The 19,669-nt window shown below is 38.2% G+C and overlaps 1 protein-coding gene across 2 annotated transcripts in view; it reads left to right on the plus strand.

Annotated features, from left to right (window-relative positions):
* lrrc28 (leucine rich repeat containing 28) overlaps positions 1-19,669 on the plus strand; it is a 36,553-nt gene that overhangs the window by 2,821 nt on the left and 14,063 nt on the right. For both annotated transcript variants that reach the window (XR_010000874.1, XM_062962978.1), the window contains exons 3-6: positions 1,974-2,014; positions 4,533-4,570; positions 5,993-6,130; positions 17,200-17,406. Coding sequence is in view for 1 of the 2 variants with exons in the window: in XM_062962978.1 (XP_062819048.1) it covers positions 1,974-2,014; positions 4,533-4,570; positions 5,993-6,130; positions 17,200-17,406 (424 nt within the window). In the remaining variant the exon portion in view is untranslated. The remainder of the gene's footprint in view (positions 1-1,973; positions 2,015-4,532; positions 4,571-5,992; positions 6,131-17,199; positions 17,407-19,669) is intronic.

The raw sequence follows: 19,669 nt of genomic DNA on the forward strand, positions 1-19,669 counted from the left end.
TATCTTTCACAGTGTTCTTTTTCTTTGCCTGGGATACATTACCTGAAGATCTGCTTGGACTTGATAGCTTTTTATGAGGTCCTTTCGACTGGTTCTGTGACTCTTTTAGTGACATCTTCCTAGTTTTAAACAGGATTTGTCTGAAATAAAATTGCACTTTTGCTCAGTTTCTCCATAGCCCTTCAGGACTTCCCAGCCCATTCCTACTGTTAACCTTGGTCAGAATGGCATAAAAATCGCCTGCATAGCATGTTATCTGCCCTCCTACTTACGTACAACTCCTGCTGAAGGTCCTGTTCAAAGGGGGCAAAGGATCAAGTGCACACAAACATATATATTCACTTTTACACTATTGTCTTTTGTAGCAATGTGTATACAGCGGGAAAAGTAACATTTCAATGCTGGACTACCATATAGAACGTGGCCTCTGTTTGTTGCTTCTCTGAGATGTGCAAATCCTGGGACCAAAGAAATACATGAAAGGATTGCTCATCAAGACCATCTGTCATGTTGGCATTACTGAATATTGTAAAAAAATGAAAGAAAAGATATGCTTTAAAACAATATCCAGAGTGTATTTGCTATTGGTGTAGAGTTGAGGAACTCGTAGGTGTCCTTCGTTACCATCAAGATGACAGTTGCTGCAAAAGTAACTCAGGCGATCCTTGTTTTCTCTTTGGGACGTGTACATTTGTATCTATTTGCAAATGTTATTTATTTTAAATATCTTTGAATCCAATAACAAGCAGGTCAGGTGTCCTTTATTACTATTGAGACAACAGTTGTTGCAAAAAGTTAACTAAATTGGGGCTTGTTTTCTGTTTGGCACTTGTACATTTGTATCCATTTGCAAATGTTTTTTTAAATTTTTGACTCCAATAACAAGGAGGTCAGATGACACAAATAGTACACAAATACTTTGAGGTGGGAAATTGAAGTGCTTGGCATAAAGTCCCCAGTAGGTGGAAACCAAAGCTCAGGATTTCTGCAGCATATCTGCCTCATACAAAGCAAGCAGAAGAGTCATGATCTCACTTCTGGCTATGCCTGTGCTCTAAGAAGTATATGCTGGAAAACAGCAGAGAATGTTGGCCAGAAAGCCTAGTCTAAAAGACTGTAGACACCTTATTTGCCAAATACCAATCCTTAAACCATCTGTAGTTGATTGTTAAAATTGAATTTGGTGTTTCTTCTTCCTTGACCTTTTTTCAATGTGAAGAACTAGGCAGAAAGAAGCCGTGTACTGTCATGTATTTTCTGTGCTTGAGGAGCGCAGAAATTAAACTTGGCCGTCTTCCAGTTCTGAGCATCTAGAATTCAGAGTTTGAAATTCTCAGATGTTTCCAAACAGTAGCCATATTAGTTTGATGGTGTAAATCCAACCAAATTGTATACTAGCAAATCAATTATAGATTAAGTCCACACTCATGAAACCTTAATATATGACCTTATAATAGTGATTAAAACGGAGTGTAGTTGTTCAAGTAGCTGATATGATTGAATTATGTAAATCAAAGACCTTTATTTAATTGTTTTGAACCATTGGAAGGTGACTTGGGCTTTCAAAAGACATTTCTAATATATTACATACTAAAGAATATAGTGGGGCTTCTGTGCAAGTATGTTAGCTATTTTGTGTACTGTCCTATCAATGTCATATGAGTTAGTGGGATAGATTTTAAATACGTTTTACATCCTGATTTTAATTTTGACACAGAGTTAAGTTGATATAGATCCCATTACATTCTGTTGATGCAGCCTAGAATTGCATTGGCTTTTTAAGTTTCCAGAGCATACTATTGATTCACATTCAGTTTAGAGTCTACTAAGACTCCTAAAATCCTTGCAGATTTACTGATTTTGATATTGACCTCAGAGTTAAATCTTGGCCCATTCTTAAATATGCAAAGCGGGTTTACTAATTACCTGTGGAGTGTTTATTTATGAAACTAAACCAAATCTTTCTCTTTTAGCCAGAAGACCTTGCTCAGAAGCTTCCAAACCTTGTGGAATTGTAAGTGTTTTTAATGTTTGGTGTTTGCAATGAGACATTAAATTAAGAGTATATTGTAGGGGCAGGGAAAGGTGCTGAGTGTTTGTAGACAGGTGTCTTTAGAGCAGTTTTGTGAGCTCTAATACTTGTTCCTCCTTGCTGAAGAGCTGGCCTGTTTAGCCATAGCCATTTTGGTGTGCTTTTCCATGACCTAATTTTGCTCGCGCTGCCTTCTCCTGCACTTCAGCACAGCGGTTATGAACCTAAGTGACAGCTTGGAGGCACCACCATGTCAAGCACTTGCTCTGTGACTAACTTCATTCTGCAGCAGCTAGGTCATTTGTTAAAAAAAAATAGAGAGAAAGAAGTCATATAATCACAGGTAGTGGAAATGTTTGGCATCGCATCATTTATATTCCATACATTTGCTAAAAGATGATACAGTAGTGTTCCCTGTTATTTAAAAGAAGCTTCCTCTTGTAAAACCTGCTGAAATACTATGATGCAAGTAAATATGTCATTTGTGCTGTGAGAAAAATACCTTTCCAAAAATAAACAAGGAACCTCTTCCACTCCTGTTTTCCCCCTCTTCAGCCTTAACATTTCTAGTTGTAGCTATATCCAGGATTGCATTTGGTCACATACATCCTCTGTACAATTCCAAACATGTGCCTGAATAAAGATAACTTGAATTTTACAGAATGAGACATGTTGGGCTATGTTAGCAGACCAAAGATCATCAAGAAGTGTGGTCTCAGCTTCTTCTTTTCCCGATGCTGGCCCCTAGAGACCAACCTTATTCGTTTGTGAATCTACTGTGCCGTTAATAATACTTATGGGCCACTGCAATCTAACTTGCTCAGAAAACAGTCTTGCCTCATCTTGCCTGGTGGGAGTTCTCCTTTATAATGAGGCTCAAATACAGCTTTTGTGTTGCGCTTCACGTTTTGCCATTAGGCACTTTAAAAAAAAAAGATAATGTGATGAGGCCATAAGGAACTTCTTCCTGAAATTAATGTGTTTTTCTTGGTGTGGATAATTTTTAGATGCTCTGAAAACCAGAGGGAGCTTGTTTAATAGATAGTAAATCCTCTCATCTTAATTATGTCATGCCCCCAACCCTCTTTCTTGTGTCTTTTACTGAACTGTAGATGCTTAGGTCTTAATCCAGGAAGAATTGTAATACTCTTTGCATCATACTATAAACTTTTTAATGCTTATCAGATAATTAAACCCAATTGAGGCACAAGCCACGTGGAAGGGAATAAACTAGTTAGCAAGTCTAATGTTAAGGTTAAGATTAATGCTATTGTAATCATCCAGGCTGTAGAGTTCAAGCTGTTAGTCCTTTGGGAAAATATTAGTACAGAACTACACATTTCAACTGTTTTTCATTATCACTACATTGTAGTTCACTAGTTATATTGACATCTTATATGGCTAAATATTATATTAGGTATAGACAGCTCTGTAGTAATGGTGGTAATTATCACATGACACTCTGAATACTTCAGTCATTGCAATAAGCTGACTGGAAGACTCACGTTGCTGGACCATTTACAGTACAAAAATGGCTTTTCCAAAAAAAAATTCCTAAAAGGAATTATAAAATTAGAAACAATGTCATGATTGTGGTTTAGATTTTACATCCATCTTTTAAACCTGAGCCTTTGGGTGTAGAATCAAGTATCTCTTCACATTCTGTTTTGACTTGTCTGGATTTTCCATGAAATAAACGTTTGATTAATGGTGAATGCTTATAAATCTTGGCAATAGAATTTTATGAAGTCTATTTTCTGACTTTTGTAAAAGTATTTGTATACTTATTGCAGAATATAGATTCTGTAGTGTTGGAAGGGGACGCATAGGCCATTGAGCCCTGCTCAGTGCAGGAACTCCAACTAGAGCTTCCCTTCTAGATTGCTGCCCAGTCTCTCTTTGAAAACATCTGAATAAAGAAGTGCTGTGATCTCTCTAAGTACAGTAGAGTCTCACTTATCCAAGCTAAACGGGCCAGCAGAAGCTTGGATAAGCGAATATCTTGGATAATAAGGAGGGATTAAGGAAAAGCCTCTTAAACACCAAATTAGGTTATGATTTTACAAATTAAGCACCAAAACATCATGTTATACAACAAATTTGACAGAAAAAGTAGTTCAATACGCAGTAATGCTACGTAGTAATTACTGTATTTACGAATTTAGCACCAAACTATCACGATGTATTGAAAACATTGACTACAAAAATGCATTGGATAATCCAGAATGTTGGATAAGCGAATGTTGGATAAATGAGACTCTACTGTAATGGTTTATCTTACAGAAAGGCCCTGTTGGCCTTCTCTGAATCTATGATAACAGTAACAACAATGATAAAAATAACAACAAAACTGTTAGCCACAGTTTACCATATGAGCTCTAAAGTGAAAAAACATCACTTTGTTTTTTACTCTCATGTTTTTTCCTCCACAATTCTGACAACTGGCTTTATTTGTGATCTCTTGAAGGTAACAACTCATTATCTTCTTCTCTTTTCCCAGGTATCTCCATTCAAATAATATTGTTGTTATACCTGAAGGTAAGTGCTTTACTAGGTTCCAAGTAGCCAGTTTCTGTAATTAACATGAGAGGAAGGAATTATGGCTGGGTTTGCAAAATATGCAGTGTAGTTCCACAAATGAAAATGTCCGAACCCTGTGTGCTTTGCCTCTAATAAAAGCATTTTTAAAAAGCTGAAATAGCATTTATCATTGAACTAGTTGTTCTTTCCAAGGCACTGGCCAGTTTTAGCTGCTATTTGATGCATGGTTTTTAAAACTAATATTGATTTATTTTCCCAGCAACCTTGGTTTTGTTGAAGTGCTTCTTCCTTATTTTAAGCCTAACATATAAGTAAACAACATGAACCTTGCATGACGTGTTTTAATCTGACTTTTTAAAAGGATTGATTGCCTAGTGGTACCCAACAACTATTCTGGATGAATTGCAATTTGATCTAGATCTCTAAAATTGAATCTGATTGGCTTTCTGTTGATGCCCATCTTTCCTGTTCTTCAGAGTAAAGTAGCGTGATATGCCCAAATTCAAGATAGAATTGAAATCAGAATGATGGTTGAAAAAAATTATGACATTTGTTTCTCCCAATGTCTATTGCTTTTAATAATCTTCCAGTGTACTAATTTCCTATATGACAGTGGTTCTCAACATGTGGGTCCCTAGATGTTTTTGCCTTCAACTCCCAGAAATCCTAACAGCTGCTAAACTGGCTGGGATTTCTGGGAGTTGTAGGCCAGAACACCTAGGAACCTACAGATTGAGAACCACTGCTGTAAGATCATGTGTAAGTCTAAACATTTTAGTCAAAAAAATCAACCTCCCAAAACTAAATAGACTTATCCACAGGTACTGTACTTCATCTATTATGGAAAAGGGGCTATTCCCTTCTCTGGGTAGGGTGGCAAAGGCAAGAGCTTAGTCCATCCCATGAGAACCTAAAAGAAGCATTGTCCCTCTCTACTTTCCCAAAAGGCACTGCTTCTGACCTTTTTGAAAGCTTGGGCAGATAAATAGCAGCGGTGATAGCTAGAGATGGCTGGTTCCAAGGCAGCATTGGTGCTTTCCTTTTGCCACAGAATAATCCTCGACTTTTCCAGGGCTCACACCAGAATGGATAATATTCACTCGCAAACCTGCCCTTGACTTATGCATAAGATCAACTTATACATGAGAACATGCGGTTAATAATCAGCTGTGACCTCACAACCTCTGAGGATGCCTGCCATAGATGTGGGCGAAATGTCAGGAGAGAATGCTTCTGGAACATGGCCACATAGCCCGAAAGACATACAACAACCCTGTGATCCTGGCCATGAAAGCCTTCGACAACACAGCTGTGACATAGTTTTGCTCTATAAAAGCTTCTTCACTATCAAAGAATGAGAAATTGGACAAGAACCCTTTCATTCCCTAAGATCTTCTTTCTTTCTTTTTCTTGTTGAAGCCATTGGCTCATTGGTTAAACTGCAGTTTCTGGACTTGAGTGACAATGCTCTTGAAATCGTGTGCCCAGAGATTGGCCGCCTGAGATCTTTACGCCACCTTCGATTGGCCAATAATCAGCTGAAGTATTTGCCAGCAGGTAAGGTGTGAAAAGCTTTAGAGCTTCCAAAACTATTAATATATATGTGTGCGCGTGTATCTTGTTACAGTGTGTTAGAACATTCTTTGTAAGCTGCATTATACTCGTATCCATTCAGAAATAATAGGGTTGAATAACTTCATTTATTGCTTTCCAATCCACAGCACAACTAGGGCATTAAAGTTAAATGCCTCACTTATTGTAAATATAGTACAGATGACTGTGGAGTAAACCTGTGCATTCTGTATTAAACTTAAGTGGCTGCTACCACATTATCTGTTGTTTTGGATAACAAATTAGCACCATTCAAGACAGTCATTTTAAGGAGACTAATGTGTTCCCCACACCAAGGTTTCATCTTTGGGTTGGAACTAAATGAAGGAAAGATTTATATTCACCATTGTGATCTTAAGTATGCTTGTTAAATTGCAATCTTAAATAAACCACATTAAACTAAACTTTATCTTGTAATAAAGGTGCTTAAGATGGTGTGATATCAGTTCATTTTCATACAAGACAAGCTATCTTGGTTGATTACTAATGCTGCTTGTGTGGTTGAAGTCATTAAAAACTAGTAAAATTGCCATTATATAAAGCTGGCAACATTTTCTGATAGAAGGCTGCCATCAAGAGTAATTGACGTTCCAGAAATAGCTCATTCAGACAAATATCTGGATATTCTTCTACTTCTTAAAAGTTATGCTGCGCTCTGACTTTTTAAAAGCAAAGTTTGTTCAAAGACAAGGAGGAACATGGTAGAGAACTCAACACATGCCATAATGGAAACTGGGAGCTGCAAAAAGGATAAATTACATTGTGGGGTCATGAGCCGCTTTAGTTACAATTTTTGTATTACTTTCTCAGCCATAGTCATTAGGAATTGTACAAAGCTTTTAGCAGTTCAGTACTGGATCATGTATAAACATGCGTATTTGGTGTGTATTAGAATGTTTCCTCTAAATACTTCATTGTGGTTTTTTCCCCTTCCTCAGTATGTGGTTACTGCCTTTAGGTTAAAATGGCTTTATGAGGAGATTAGACAAATGCCATCCAATGGCTAGTAGTCAGCAGTGGCTATATTCAGCCTCTGGGCACAGGCAGGATACCAGCTGCCGAGAGTAACAGCAGGAGAAAGCAGTTGCCATTATTATGTTCTTCTTGTGGGCTTCCCGGAGTGATCCAGCTCCCCATTGAGAGAAATTGGATGCTGGGTTAGCAAGGCCTGTGGTCTGTTCCAGCAGGGCTGCTCTCGCATTCTGTTCTGAATTTTAATTTCTCTTAAGGTGCCAGAGGCAATTAACAACAAATTACAAAAGGCATCAAAGTTAAAAAAAACTAATCAGGAAAAAGAGAAAAATCGAGCAGCCATCAGGAACTGCTGAATGCATACAAGAAAGCAAGAGAAGTAATTTCTAACAGCGGTTCAATTACCACCAGATTTTGCAAAAACAGGGAGAATGGGGTTCTCGCAAAGATAACTTACTATCCAACCAAATTAATAATAATAATAATTATAATTATAATTATAATTATAATTATTATTGATTGGCACACTGGATGCAGTGCCTAGAGACCTTGGCCAGCAACTAAACAATTTGGCGCTGACAAAATTACTATCTGTCAGCTGCAAAAGGCCACCCTACTCGGATCGGCACACATTATTTGCTGATACATCACATAGTCCTAGACACTTGGGAAGTGTCTGACATGTGATCCAATACAACAGCCAGCATAATGATCTTGTTTGCTGTGTACTAATCTTGTTGTGTATCAAATAATAAGTTTTATTTATATCCCATCCATCCTCTTGGAAGGGACTCAGGGTGGCTTACAGCAAGTAGCAAAACAATAGTACATAGGTCAAATTAACTTAATTTAAAATAGAACTATTGCAATTACTGAAAACATAAGAACATAACATAACATCAACATCAAAAATAGCTGCTGTTCCTGGAATAAAATTAAACGAGTAGACTCTTGGAAGGAGGTTTCCTCATCTTAGATCTTCACATTTGCAAGACTAAATGAATGGTCGGGTTGGAAAACATCATCATCATCATTGTTACCCATCTCTCTTCATGACTTGAGATGGGGTACAGCACAGCAACATAAAATACATACAATTAAATCATATATCAAAGCACAGCAATATGAATTGCTCTGATGCCCCTGAATCAGTCTATTCACAAAGGTTCAAGATGTAGTAGTAGTAGTAGTAGTAGTAGTAGTAGTAGTAGTAGTTACTTACTTAGGCGATCCCTTGTAGTTCGAGGATGAAGGTCCTCCGTTCCTGCTGTCTTGAGGATGGGTTCTTAGGTGGCTGAAGAGACCTATTCTTGATCTGCATGTTCTACCCCAGTGAGGATATTGGTTTCCAGGTGGAAGGCGGTCCCAGTCAGGGTTGGCTTGACTCTCCTTCCTCTTGGCACGTTTCTCCCTTAAGCCCTCCATTCGTGCCTCTTCAAATTCCGCAGCACTGCTGGTCACAGCTGACCTCCAATTAGAGCACTCAATTAGAGCCAGGGCTTCCCAGTTCTCAGTGTCTATGTCACAGTTTTTAAGGTTGGCTTCAAGCCTATCTTTAAATCTCTTTTCCTGCCCACCAACATTACATTTCCCGTTCTTGAGTTTGGAGTAGAGTAACTGCTTTGGGAGACGGTGATCAGGCATTTGGACAATGTGGCCAGTCCAGCGGAGTTGATGGCGTAGGAGCATCACTTCAATGCTGGTGGTCTTTGCTTCCTCAAGCACGCTGACATTTGTCCGCCTGTCTTCCCAAGAGATTTGCAGAATTTTTCTGAGGCAACCCTGATGGAAACACTCTAGGAGTTGAGTGTGACGTCTGTAGACTGTCCACATTTTGCAGGTGTATAGCAGGGTTGGGAGGACAATGGCTTTATAAACAAGCACCTTGGTATCTCAATGGATGTTCTGATCATCAAACACTCTTTGCTTCATTCGGAAGAATGCTGCACTCGCAGAGCTCAGGCGGTGTTTTATTTCAGTGTCGATGTTGACTTTTGTGGAGAGGTGGCTGCCAAGGTAGCGGAAATGGTCAACATTTTCTAATGTTACACCATTAAGTTGTATTCCTGGCATTGCAGAGGGGTTAGCTGGTGCCTGTTGGAAGAGCACTTTGGTTTTCTCGATGTTCAATGAGAGGCCGAGCTCCTTGTACGCTTCTGCGAAGGTGTTTAGAGTGGCTTTAAGGTCTTCTTCTGAGTGTACACGGACTATGTTGTCATCGGCATATTGGAGTTCTATAATAGATGTTGTGGTGACCTTGGTTTTGGCTTTCAATCTGCTGAGGTTAAATAGCTTGCCATCTATCTGATAGATGATTTCCACTCCGGTGGGAAGCTTCCCATCAACAAGGTGAAGATGAAGATGGAAAATAAGGTAGTAATAGTAGATCCTAATTGTAAATCTATGTATTAAAGTCAAGCATATATGCATGTTTGTTTGTCCATTTGCACCACAAAGTCTGTTGCTAGGTGAAGTGGCCCGCTGTAATGTTACTGGATTGACTGTTGTTGGATGTGTCTGTGTCTAACCCAATGTGTACCATTTCTCACTGTGTACGGATACTCACTCCCCTTGTATTTGGATCATTCCATAAGAACCTATTTTGATCTGTATAAATCTTAAAACGTATGAAAGAGATAGCAGCATCAGATGTAATTTTATGTTGGAGTTTTATGCACCACTGTTGCAAACAGTGCTCCTGTCAATATTACCTCTTACTATAAATGAAAAAGTTTTAGTCCCTCCTTTTATAAAATCTAGGTTCATGTCTAGAACCATGTTATGACAACTAGATATATTAATATGGTGTCTGCCATGTTTATCAGCTCAATAAAAGGAGTTAATTTTTTTAGATGTTTAACAAGATTTGGAGGTTCTTACTTTTTTTTAGGTGATGCTTGCTGCTTGTAAAATTTTCAGGTTGTGGCATCATGCTGTAAGATTTAATTAAAAGAGGGCTATGTTTACTCAGCAAACACCAGCGGTTAATTATAGATTTACTAAGTGAAAGGCTTCATGTTTTGCCAGCTTTCATTGTAAGTGAATTAATTAAATGAAATTGGCAGTCATCGGAGCTCCCAACCCATTCGGTGGTAAAATTCAAAATGCTATTTGTTTTTTGTTTTTTTTTGTTTTTTGCGTTACGAAAATGGGGCTTGGAAAAACTTGAAGTGGCATGCACCCAGATTGCAGCTATGTGATTCAGAGTGAAGCCCTTTGCTTAAGCTGAGCTGTCCATGGTTGCAACCGAATGTCTTCATGAGAATAGTGTTTGTTGCTTTGTGTTATTCTCGAAATGGGACATTATACCTGCCTTTAAGGCAAAAGTTTGAGCAGACTGAGTGGTGAAACCTGCTCATGGGTAGAAGTCTTGATCTGTACCCTGATTTAGTTGCACTCTTTTCAGCTTTACATTTCTTAGAACTTTTCTTAGAAGTACTTAGCATGCACCATGCACCGTTATATCTCCCTGCAACCATTTCTATTATTAGAAAAACACATAGAGATGTTAACATTTATCCATACAGCCAGTACCATATTATTAACAAAGTGTCCATCTTAACAAAGTCTTAGTCTTGACTTGCTTTTTTTAGGTTCAGTTATAACAACAGTAATAATAACAGTAGTAGTAGTAATAGTAGTAACAATCTAGATTGAGTACCTTTTATCCAGGAATGCCAAATATCCATGATATTGATAATATTTATTTATATCCTACTATTCTCTCTTGGTTGAGACCCAAAGCGGTTCAATGTTTTTTATTTGGGTAGGTGAGCATTCTGATGGTTCAAGTGTCCACAAACTTGGTTTCACATACACACATAAAAGTATTATCCTTAAGCTATGTCTGTAAGGTGCATGTGTAACATAAGTGTATTTCATGTTTAGACTTGTACATGGAACTAGTCCAAAATACAAAAAAAAAAAATCCAAAGTACTTCCCAAGCATATCATATGAGGAATATTGAACCTCTCATGATAAACTCATCAAGCCCTCATGAGAAGCCCATTGTTTCCTACAATTTGTGCAAGGTGAAAAATAGACTGATTACCACAGATACAGATACCCACCTATTATGTGGCCTTAAATGAGCATGGTTCCTTTTACACATGAAGAGCTTAGAATACCATAGAATCTCTGGAGGCCCTAGCAATGCATAAAGCAGTGTCTCTCTGGGATTTCGGCTATTTCACTGTCAATTTCCACTACAAGTTGACCATGTATTGTGCTAGAGACCTAAAGAAGGCACTTTCCTAGGCATCGCGATGTCCTCCAGAGTGATTTGATGTCATGCTTTGGCCAGAAGCGCAAGACACCTTTCATTTTAGATTTAAAAAAAATAGGGTTTCAGATTGATTATACACTGAAACTTATGTTACAGGATGGGTCCCGGAACGCACCGGTTGCATAATATGGGGGACTAATGTATCTTCAACAGCCTTTCGCTTTTTAAAAAAACATGAGAGAAATTCTGGGTAGGATCTTTTATTGACGAACTTAAAGACTCAGTTTAATATTGGCCAGAATCCAAAGAAAAGGTTTGGTTGTAGCCAAGTGCTTGGACATAGCCAGTGTGAATTTTGAGCTTGTTCCTTAGAGTAGTTTTCATCAAAAGCATTTTTTGCCATATCACAAAAAAGCATGTTCGCCTTGTCTGAAGGTATCCTTGGCCCATGGAAGTAGTTTTTTATCATTATTCTTGATCCATACCATTGCATTTAATAGTAAACAGCTATAGTGAGACTTCTGTGAACATCTTGAGAGTTACCATTAAAATCACAGCTTCTGCAGATCAGTGGTTCCCAACCTGTGGGTCCTCAGGTGTTTTGGACTACAACTCCCAGAAATTCCAGCCAGTTTATCAGCTGTTAGGCTTTCTGGGAATTGAAGGCTAAAACATCTAGGGACCCACAGGTTGAGAACCACTGATCTAAGGTGTTTCACTGATAGCTTGAGACAGTCTTTTTTGCACTGAAATAAAGAGCAAATTTCTTTAAAAGCCATCCTTATGGAGTCTATGCATTTGCAGATGAGAAGTTGAATAAGATTCTTTGCTCTAATTGTAGAGTTTTGTGCTTGTTTAGCTGGCTAAACGAGTGGATGAAGCTTAATTTCAACACAGAATATATTTCATAGACCTAAGAATCTGAGGACTTTGCTTCTAAATATAGACTCCTGTGGTTAAGTAGGTCCATCCCTCCTTCCTGCCACCGACATATAAATCATATTGTAGCATCCCCATCACAGCAAGCATTTATAGAATCACCTAGGAATGATAATTGAGCACCACCGAGTCTGTTTTGCTTAGCAATTTGCATTGCTACTTTGGGTCCATTTAATGCATTAAGACTGAAAAGTTGTGTTCTTCCCTCCCGCCCTCATACCTTTCTCTGTCGGTTGCCAAGAAATACAGCAGATGTGTGTCGTATTCATACGGATGAAGATCCATCTGAAATGCTTTCCAGTATTTTCTGTTCTGTTCTAAAATTCCTCAGTGCCCTACTTCTTATTTCTGGAGAGAGTGAAGCCTTAAGGATTGCTGCAGTGTTATGGAGGTGCAGTGTATGAAATCCTCCTCCCTTCCCTTGGCTTAAACTTGCAAATGTTCCATGTTTTTTAAAACAGCGTGTCATTATCAGTTTTTAATTGCCAGACTTGGAATCCAGTTGAATGATAATATAAATAATTCAAATATGCGGTTTCAGTAGTCTGCTATAGATTGACCCAGAGAGTAAAATATTGAGGTCAAAGCTTTTGACATTGTATGTGTGTGTCTTTCTTTATCAGAACAGTTGCATGCATCAGCCAGGTTTATGTTTTTAGAAGTACCTTAATTTGAAAAGTCTACATTTAAATTGGTAACAAGAAAAGTGTGCATGTTTATAGGCAAATAAGTGTTTACACACGTATTTCAATGAAGTTGGGGGGCAGGATCATTGGAGGGACAGCAAAGGCAAACTTTGCTGACCATTTCTGTTTCGCATCTGGCACAAGTTCAATCTATTTGGCATTTCTGCTTTATTACCAGGCATAAAAATAAGTGAAACTGACAGATTTGGTATGTCAGGCCCCTTTCCAGGAGCATGTTGTTTTTAAGTGAATCGACTTGTGGGGATTTGAGGAAAACATTAAATTGCACAAGTGTTTTCCTCTTGCCAGTTCCTTGCAGCTTGTTTAAAGGAACACTGTGTCTGAAGCTGATTGTTTTTAAACACAAAGAGCAGCTTAGTAGTACCTTAATATTTTTACTTATTATTCATTTATATTTAGCAGCATTTTATTAGTTCTGTTCATTTTTTAAAAAGCTAGGCTCACAGGATTGAAAAGGACTTAGATAAACTAGAAAATTGATCAGGAATGGATACAATGGAATTCAGTAGAGACAAATGCAGAATTCCACAAATCAAGCCACAAAATCCCAGTGTACAGGTATAGAGGATGGAGATACATCTGAGAGGCTGTTCCTTGTTTTCTGGGATTTCAGTGGAGAGGCTTTCAGTTGCAATCAAATTTGAGTATCATTGACTATTGCTTCCTCTCCCTATGATGAACTTAGTAGTAGTTGTTGTTGTAAACATTGGAACAGAGTGATTTTGATCCATGACCTCTATTTGCTTATAGTTGCGTAATTTATCTGTGAGCAGACGCACACACATCTTCAAATCATCTGTTAGCTTACATTGATCCCATGAATTTGAAAGTGTTTTCTTAGGCAAGGAATTCACAGAATTAGTTTTGCCAGATGCTTCCTCTGAAATACAGCTTAAGAGTACTTTGCTGCTATTTTGCTTTAGAGTTTGCTGCAATCTCAGCCCCACAGTAGTGTATTTTGGAAGTGTCCATTCATTTCAGTAGCTGTGTTTTTAATTTCAATATGCATTTTGTGCATGTGACTTGTTGAGCCCAGGGCCCAACTCTGAGCATAAAACTCTGTAGCTCCCCATATGTTAGCATGGTTCCACTTCTGCATTGCTACTCTGTTGTAAATCCAGTTGTTGTTTTCAGAATGTTTTTTCCCCTAAGGTTAGTCATGATCCCTTCCTCATCCAGCTGACATAGTCTGAGCTCAGATTGCATTGTTTTCTTTCTTGGCATATGCATCCCTGACGTTTGAAGGATAAAAAGAAGAGGAGATATTTGGACGAATGCTTTGCTGGATAAACAACAAAGATAAGAAATAGATCTGTCGCTCCCGAAGACGTGGAAAAAAAATACCTTGGCGGGCAGAGACTCTGGATTCTTTCCAGTTTGCCAACTGCCGCTTTGAAGGATTTGGACATGGCCGGTCTTTGCAAAGCTATTTTTAGTGACAGAAGAGAGGCTGTGTATGAAAATAGCTGGACCTTTTCCTCGTCACTTGGGCGGGGGGAGCTTTCTTGCCACTGTTGGCTGTACTTTTTGCATGGACAACAAGGCCATTCTGCTATACTTGTGCTTCAGCTATATTGTACAGCCCAGAGGGGAGGGTAATCACTAGTCTTTTTGCTTTTTTATTACATCCACTAACACATCAGTCCTGCATTTGTCATAATTTTATCTCTCTTTTGTCATCCCTTTTAATTCTTTTCCTACAAAACACTCTTCTTCTTAAATTTCTGGCTCTGTTACCCCCATCTTATCTCCATACTAGTGTACATTGAAAAGAGTAATTGCCTGCCATTGCTGCTGTCTTCTTCCTGTTGTCTTGGTTACTCTTTCCAAGGCTCAGATATTCTCCCAGCCTTGTTATCAAGTTATGACAACTTCTAATCTAACCTTTCTTTCCTGTGACATTCCCCCTACACTGAATGAAGTGATGCGTAAAGTGACATTCTTGAATTAACATTTAGATCTGTTGCTTGTACTGTTAATTAATTATGTCTGAGTTTTATTGATATTGATTTTTTAAATTATTTATCAATCACTGTCCAGCCCACCAAGGCTTCTAAAGCAACCTGCAATAAAATGTCATTTAAAACTTTGATGAAAATAATTTTAAATACATTTTTGGAGAAAAAAAAAACCCAAACAAAACAAAAAAAGATCCTGCATAGTAACAGAGCTTTCATTGGCTGCCTGCCTAGAAACTTAAGAAAGATGTTGTTTTCCCTGGAGATATATACAGTGGCACTTCAGATTCCAAACATACTCATGCAAGAGGAGTTTTTCTCCCCCAAAAATGTCCTGACTCCAGTTCTTTAAGGGTTTCTGAGTCAAAACTACTACCCTAAATTGGAAATGCATTGAAAATGGTTATGAAAATACATGCCAGACAAGAGACTTGCAGCTGTATTTTGTGTCAGGTGTAACTTTGCAAAATCTGCCTTCAGTGGAACACTTGGCAACTGCATAATGAAGAAGTAATTAAATAATGGATGACTACATCGTCCGTGGGCTGATGGTGATATACTATCAATGGGAGACCTGTCTTTCAGTGTTTGATCCAAGAATACTCTTAGATTGCAGACTTGATCCTTCAAAGAAAATGCAATCTTACTGCAACACGTTGTGTCCCCAAGCCCACGTTGACTTTTTTCTGAAGAGGAGAACTTCTAACTGTCCTGTATTGGGCTTCAGGTTATTCATCGACATACAGTCCTGAAATTGAGGCAGTGATTCAGAACTTCAACAGCCTCCTTGACCTCAGTTGAGAAAGAAGCATTCAGCATGCCACATTTCAGTCCTCCAACACAAGACAGTGTTCTTCAGTCCCATATCATCTAAATGGCCTAAAGGAATATAGTGATCATGGTTTATTGGCATTGAATTTTGCCAGATTTGTAAGCCGCCTTGAGTCCCCTCGGGCGAGAAAGGTGGGATAGAAATGATGGAAATAAATAAATAAATGGTATCAAATGCCAGTGAGAGAGGCCACATTCACATTGTCTAAGTCCCAGGATAGGTAATCTTCCAAGGCTGTTTTAGTCCTGAAACCAAGCTTTAGACACAATTTAGAACTAAGCAAACAATGGATTTCCATATCAGAAAAGCATGGAGCTGTAATGCCATCACCTAAATATCAGATGAGTTCTCTGTCTCTCAATGTGTTTCAAAGGTTCAAAAGCCTGTTTAGCCTTTATATTGTTTTTAAATTAGAAAAAAATGTCCTTGTAGGTTTCTTCTCTTCCTTCTAAGATTCTTCTCTTCAGGTTTCCATATATGCCTCCATAGAGTAACTAGATCTGTTTTGAAATTGAGGAAAGAGTCAGATGTTGAGTTTGTAATTGTTTTATCTTTTTGACATCTCCTATATTAAAATCTGGAAGCAAACCCTGTATAACTGGTGAAGGTCATCTCTTTGGTCTATTTGCTCTTACTTACTTTTTTTTTTTACTTCATATCATTGAGAAGGTACATACATGCATCTTGTAAAAATGTGGCCTGCTTTCTTTTGGACTTTTTGTCTTTAGCTTTTTGTGTGTGTTAGAGATTCTCTCCTTCCTATCAAATTCAGCAACTGAAGAAGAAGAAAACAATCTTCTTTTTAATTAAGACGTGATGGCTGTGATTTTTATTGCAAGGCTTGCAGAAAACTCATGAGAGTTTGCAAGAACGTTTTCATATTGTTTCTTGAGTTTCCCCCCCATTTAGGGAAATGGAGCTTTCTCTCTGTACCTATCTTCATTGTGTCTAATGGAGCTTCAAATTAACAGCACTGCTTGATTATTTGTTTGGGGACAATTGTCATAAAAGGAGTTTGGTGCAGGCTTTGGCGGGAGTGTTCCGGATGCTACTGCACATAAAATATTTTAACTTAAAATGGATTTTTTCAGTGTTTGTACTCTAACAATAGCCTAAAGTTGAAGTTCATAAACAGGAATATTCCAGAGCCTATGAAATAATTCAGAATTATATTCAAGATGGCATATGTTGGACTCACACAGAAGACTAGTAGTATCGAAATAATATTTAGCTAACAATCCAGTTCACTTCTGTGTGACCTCTTGTCATTTGTCTTAGGGAACAAATCACCTTGGGCCTGCCCTGATGTGCACATGTGTTGAATTGATCTTTATTTAAATGGTGCACGCAGCCCAGTAACATTTTACTATTTTCTTTGTAGAGGTTGGAGACCTTCGAGAACTGCAGACACTGGATATCTCAACGAATCATTTAAGAACTTTGCCCGAAAGACTCCATATGTGCCTCTCTCTTCAGTACCTAACTGCTGATCGGAACCATCTATGGTACGTCCCTCGCCATCTCTGCCAGCTTCCCAGTCTCAACGAATTGTCCATGGCTGGGAACTGCCTTGCATTCTTGCCACTTGGTGAGTGATCGTTTCCGCCTCGCATCATTGTTTGACTATTTTCCCATTGCATTTGTTATTTAATTTTGGCCCTCTGATATTCTGCTTACCTTGTTCTTGTGTCACTACAATATTATTCCCACAGGAGATATGTTACTGGATTTTGCGTAGTTGTGCAAAACTGTTGATAATATTGAAATGAAGGACTTCTGATCTAAGAATATCATAGAATCATGCAGGGGGTCCTAGGAGGACAAATGAAACTGCAGATCCTGGATGCAGGAGTTGTACTGTTATCATGTAGAAAGGAGAAGAGTAATAACTTGCTTTATTAAATTAGCCAAGGATTAACAAATGCCACACAGCCTCTGAGGATGCCTGCCATAGATGTGGGCGAAACGTCAGGAGAGAATACTTCTGGAACATGGCCACACAGCCCAAAAGACATACAACAACCCAACAAATGCTTTATTTAGAGAAGTTTATTTGTTCCAGTCCAGATCCAAATTCACTTTCTTTTGGACTCCTATTAGCAAGAATATTCTTACTCAAGGCTCCTTCTTAAACAGCACTCTTACTTAATATATATTGTTTAGTTGGGGTGAATGAAACCAAATTGTTGGAGGTACTTGAGATATTGTCATTACATTCCGAGAAAGTTTAGAAGGGCGGTTTTGTATCTGTTGTGGGGCCTCTTCAGTTGATTGCAGGTTGTGCTGACAGAGGCATAAATAAATCTGACATCTCTAAATTGCTGCCCTAGAAACAATCTCGCACGCACACATGCGCCCATTTTTGAATTTTGGAATCGCTACTGAAACCTCAAAGCAAGCTTTCTTTGAAGGGGACTAGTTATGTCTCAAAAAATAACTTCAGATTGTGGGTTTGGGTTTAAGGGGATATACATAACATGAAAAGCTTTCCTCGTCTGGCAACCGGTGTCCATGAAAGCCCTCCTTTCTTGGTCTTGTGTAGGAGGGACTTTTTCACAGAGGGCTTTAGCCATAGTTGGGTCGAAATGGTCACAGATGTCTCTCCATATGTTTGCTGTTCTGTTCCACAGGCTTGTTGCAGTTATGTACACTGAATACATTAAAATTAACCCTAATACTGGAAGGAAAACATTCTTTAAAATGAAGTTGCTTACTGTCTGGATATTTAACAATGTGCTATTTGACAACGAATAAACAAATTCATATATTTAGACTGGCAAAATTATATGTTCTATAGCCGTGCCATTGCTTAATTGTGTTGACAGAATCTCCTGATATAGAAACAATTTGAGAAATGCTTTATTTATTTATTTATTTAGACTTGTATACCGCTACTCCCAGTTTGGCTCGGAGCGGTTTACAGAAATAAATTAAAACAATACACTTAGCTTTAAAATAACAATAATAACAATAAAAACAACAATAAAAGCAACAATAAAAACAGACATAGCCCTGAGTTTTTCACCCATTGAAAGCTTTTATATGAAGTCTCTCACATTTGACAAATTGTTGTGTTTCATTGTTATGAAAATAGGTTTTTTTGAATTTTTTTTTTGACACCCTGGCTAGTGAGAAACTGGAGGCAGATTAAAAGTGCAACTGGTGCTTTTGGGGTGTGTTCCTTTCCTGCTGCCTCCTCAACCATAGTTTTTGTATCTTCTATGTTTGCAGAGAGAAGGCAACAGAAAGAGTGGTAAGAGGGAACTGGGTGTACACCCCATGGGAAAGCCAACCCCATTTCAAACCATTTTCGATTCCTTTAAACTGTTTCCATTTCCAGCCACAGTTGATATCCCTCAATGTCTCATTGCCCAGTAAAACATTACAGACTTGTCCATCTTTAGATACCATCAGAAGCATACAGGAAGATATTACGAGAGCGGTGGTTGAGATTTCTTTGTGTTTTCAATCCATCTATTTGAAGTTAAACCTAGAATACTCTTCGTCCTGTGTATTGATTGAATGCTAAAGCGCTGCCTGAAAGTAGAAGCTTTTAAAGGGGGTACTGATCAGGAAGGAAGGTGCAATGTTAGATAAATGAGCATCCATTACAAAGGCCAGATCAAAGAGGAGAGACCAAGCCTTTTGCTCTTTCAACTGCAGATTACACATAACTTGCCTTTCAGTTCAAATGTACTATCCTAGGGAAATATTCAACCAACTATGTGAAGAAACGGCAAAACAAAACAAAACAAAAATCCCTCTACAACTTTTATTCTATAATAATAGTAATAATATTTTTATTTCTTACCCACCTCCTCACAACTTGAGGTGGGTTACATCCTTGCTAA

The sequence above is a fragment of the Anolis carolinensis genome, unplaced genomic scaffold (assembly GCF_035594765.1).
Source record: "Anolis carolinensis isolate JA03-04 unplaced genomic scaffold, rAnoCar3.1.pri scaffold_11, whole genome shotgun sequence".
NCBI classification, from domain to species: Eukaryota; Metazoa; Chordata; class Lepidosauria; order Squamata; family Dactyloidae; genus Anolis; species Anolis carolinensis.